This window comes from Salvia splendens, chromosome 15, assembly GCF_004379255.2.
Source record: "Salvia splendens isolate huo1 chromosome 15, SspV2, whole genome shotgun sequence".
Lineage (NCBI taxonomy): Eukaryota > Viridiplantae > Streptophyta > Magnoliopsida > Lamiales > Lamiaceae > Salvia > Salvia splendens.
In genome coordinates this window covers 8,865,466-8,869,026 of record NC_056046.1, presented here as the reverse complement: position 1 = coordinate 8,869,026, position 3,561 = coordinate 8,865,466, and the positions used below count along the sequence as shown (strand labels likewise).

At 40.9% G+C, this 3,561-nt stretch overlaps 1 protein-coding gene across 1 annotated transcript; it reads right to left on the bottom strand.

Moving 5' to 3' along the window:
- Positions 1 to 221: 221 nt before the first annotated feature.
- LOC121769444 (F-box/kelch-repeat protein SKIP11-like) lies at positions 222 to 3,178 on the bottom strand. The gene is made up of 2 exons (XM_042166247.1): positions 2,776 to 3,178; positions 222 to 1,991 (listed from the first exon to the last, which is right to left on the bottom strand). The coding sequence occupies exon 2, from the start codon at positions 1,883 to 1,885 to the stop codon at positions 530 to 532; it is 1,356 nt and encodes a 451-aa protein (XP_042022181.1). The 5' UTR covers positions 1,886 to 1,991; positions 2,776 to 3,178; the 3' UTR covers positions 222 to 529.
- Between the last annotated feature and the right edge of the window lie 383 nt (positions 3,179 to 3,561).

The following is a 3,561-nucleotide window of genomic DNA, read 5'->3' as shown; positions in this document are numbered from 1 at the left end:
ATATCCAAAATTGCATTAGCGTTGATCTAACACACAAATCAAATAAAAGTAGCCCTAGCACTCTAATTATCTAATACACCGGTCAACAATGTTTGATCACATGAATCGCCAATGGCGCATAGCGAAAGTAAATTCAAGACAAGTTATCAAACGATGCTGCTAAAATGGAAAATGGAAAGTTCGATGCACACACAAAAAGAAGATAAATAGAATAAGTATAATGAAGAGAATGAGAAAATGTTTTGATATGTGAAAAATCATGTTATTTGATGGGAGAAGATCATACAAAGTAAGTAAGAAAAAAATGGAACAAAGAAGAGAAACAGTAATAATGAAGGACTTTTCCAGAGAAAACATTCAATTGAATCTTGAGTAAATCTGATAATGATAATCCATCCTATCCTCCTCCCATTCAAAAGAAGTAAAACAGAAACCAAATTAAAACTTTTGATAAATTACCCCATTAGCCGTGGATGCAGCTCGCCCGTTCCAAGCACAAGAGTCCCCAGAGTCGATCGATCGTAACTTTTCAACACCCCATTACAGCACAATTATACACAAAACTGCCAGACCTCTTCCTATCAAGCAAATGCCACTCTGGTGGACCTTCACTCGGAATCCACGAATTCACCTCGATGAATCCTTCACCAGCATTCCTCGGCCCCCCAATAACCATAAGCCGATCACCACACGCCCTAAATGCCAAACCCCACCCGTACATTGAATCAGCGCGTTCAGGCAGTCGCCCTACCGTCACCCATGCCCTGTTATCTTTATCATATTTCCGAACTTCCATATCCGCATAGTCCGCAGCGTATAACTGATTATTTACAACAGCGATCAATGGTGGCGCCTCGGATGTAACAGGTGGCTCGTTATCTCTTGCCGCACCCGTACGCACCGGGGACATGTTAGGTATTTCAGTCCAGGTTTGAGTAGCCAAGTCGTACTCCTCTCCGCATGTGAGAAGGGCGTTGTCCGCTCCTCCGATCCCTCCGACGACGTAAAATTTCCCGTCGAGGAACACCCCAGAGCACATCTTCCTCGGTTTGTGCATGCTCGGGAGCGTTGTCCACGTCCCCGACTCGGAGTTGTAGAGCTCCGCTGATTTGAGGACGCTGCCATTCAAGTCGCAACCACCGGCCAAGATGGCGATCTCCCCGAGGCTGGCAGACCCGAACAAGCAACGAGGCGCGTTCATTCTCATCCCTGTAGTCCACGTGTTTGTTAGCAAGCTGTAACGGTAAATCACGTGGGACATGAGATCCCTCCCGAAAACAAGAAGCTCAGTTCCAACCGCCAGAGATTCCTTATCTGCGAACACGAAACAATCGTTAGGGTCCATCCTTGGCAAGCGCATCCACCTGCGACGGCTAGGGTCGAACGCCTCCCATTCCAAGAGCTGGCACGACAGGTAGACCCAATGCTCAACCACCTTATTCTGCCTCCTCAGTCGATACAGCTCCCCGGTTCTAATAAGCAACTGAAAGCTCCGATTCAAGGATGCAATCGCCCCATAATCAGCTCTCGAGCACTTGATCAGACAACTAATGGAGAGGTCGCGACCAATGGCACCAATTAATGAAGTCATGTTAGAATTATCACCTGCGTGCCGCCTACTCCTAGACTCCGAGGCAGATTGAGCCAGGGCAGCGGTTACCATCCCACCGATCGGTGAAGTAGAATCCATTTGATCAGTGGATAGTTTAGGAAACTTCACAACACCAACTTCAATCTCTTCACCTCTATTTATATCGCTTAGTGGCCGCTTTGTCTGCGGAATCTCAGCCTTCTCCAACCTCAAACTCACGAAAGGCCAACTGGCGTTTCGCTCACAACTACGTGAATAGTCCCTCGACACCAAACAAGCCCGGTTTTCCAGCATATCGTTGGATGCAAACCCCCAAAAGGAGCAATTTCCTCAGTTAAAATAAATACAAATCCTCTTTCTTCCTTCCTTCCTTTCTTTTCTTAGACTAGAAAACACTCCACTGTCAAATAATCAAAAACCATAAATCCCTAATCAGAATGTAAAAAATCAAGAAACAGTCTTTTACAGAGAACTCATCTACATACAGAAATAGAGAAATATTTACCAAGAGTCTGTTCCATTCATCCATTCAAATTCTCAACAAAAAGTATTGTTCAAGAAAAGGAATATCTGAGGTGGGATAACTTTTCTTCAATACACCAATTTCAATAATAATCATAACCGGTTAATCAGGGTCAAAATAGCTACTCAATTTCACACACACAAATAAAAAAATTGATCGTTTCACAAAAGCTATTAGAACTAATCTAAATGCATAATGAAAGAGGAAAATTACAGAAAACTGAAAAAGGCCCAGATTGAAGAACCCCATAAGGATTCAAACTTTAATCCAAACGAATAATGAAGCAGAAAAATTACTCAAGAAATTGAAAAGGCCCAGACTGATAAACACCATAAAGATTCAAACTTTGATCAATTGAACAAACGTGCAGAAACCCCAAAGCAGAAATCACTTAAGATTAGATCTCAAAAATCAGATCAACCAATACCCATTTCTCCAATTTTGCAGAAAGCAAAAGCAAAGGCATTCAATCTTGCATGGGTTTCCCTACATCACTTACTACAAAATCAAAATTAGATCTATCAAACAGTCCAAAAAAGGGGATGAATTTTTTCACCACATCCTAAAAAATCACAACTCACAATAAAGCAGTATAGGCAACAAAATAGTCCCCATAACAATTCAAAACAACAAATTAATTAGAGAGAGAGAGAGAGCTTACATGTGTGTTGGATAAGCAGAGAGAAGAAACTAGCAAATTTGTTTCTCTCCCCTTCAGAGGTATCTATGCATACTATTCTTTTTCTTTCTTTCTTTATCTATCTGTATTTAAGCTGGTGTGTGGAAGCAGTTGAGTTCTTGGCCTTCTTGTTTGAGAAATCCTTTGGATTCTCTCTGCAAAATCAAAGCAAAGGCTTTGGGCTTTGGCTTTGGGGCATATTCTTTGAGGACCCCCTCTCTCCTCTCTCTCTCTCTTTCTCCCCTTTCCCTTTATATATGTAAATTTCCCCGATTTAACACAGGCGATTTATTCAGGCAGATGGTAAAAAAAATCTAATTTACATTTGAAACGGCTAAAAAGAGGATCTTTCTATCTTAGGTTGCAAGGACTTAACCCAATTATTAATCTGGTTTTAATAGCAAAGAAAATTTGTACCTAATTTGCAAAATCACAATAGAATTATTATATTATATAGAAGTGTAATAGTTTGTGCATTGACTGGTAGCAAAGCATGAAGAATTTTGCTTCTATTCTATTGCAATCAAGTTTTTTAGATTCTTTTGATTTAATATTATTGAATACGTACGTTGTAGATTGTTTTTCGTCTCTTTTTCTTTATGTTTGTGTTATTTTATTTTCGTGATTTTGTTTTTAATGAGGGGAGGTGGTGTGGGGCTGTTACAGCTAGGGTTTGCTTCTTCTCCATCGGCTATCTCGGTTGCCACACGTGTGTTATCGACTCGCTTGAACCCATTTTCTCCACATCTTCACTTTGTTAATATTGTA

Coding starts and splice junctions, on each gene's coding strand:
- LOC121769444 (XM_042166247.1), bottom strand. CDS start 1,885: ATGCTGGAAAACCGGGCTTGTTTGGTGTCGAGGGACTATTCACGTAGT.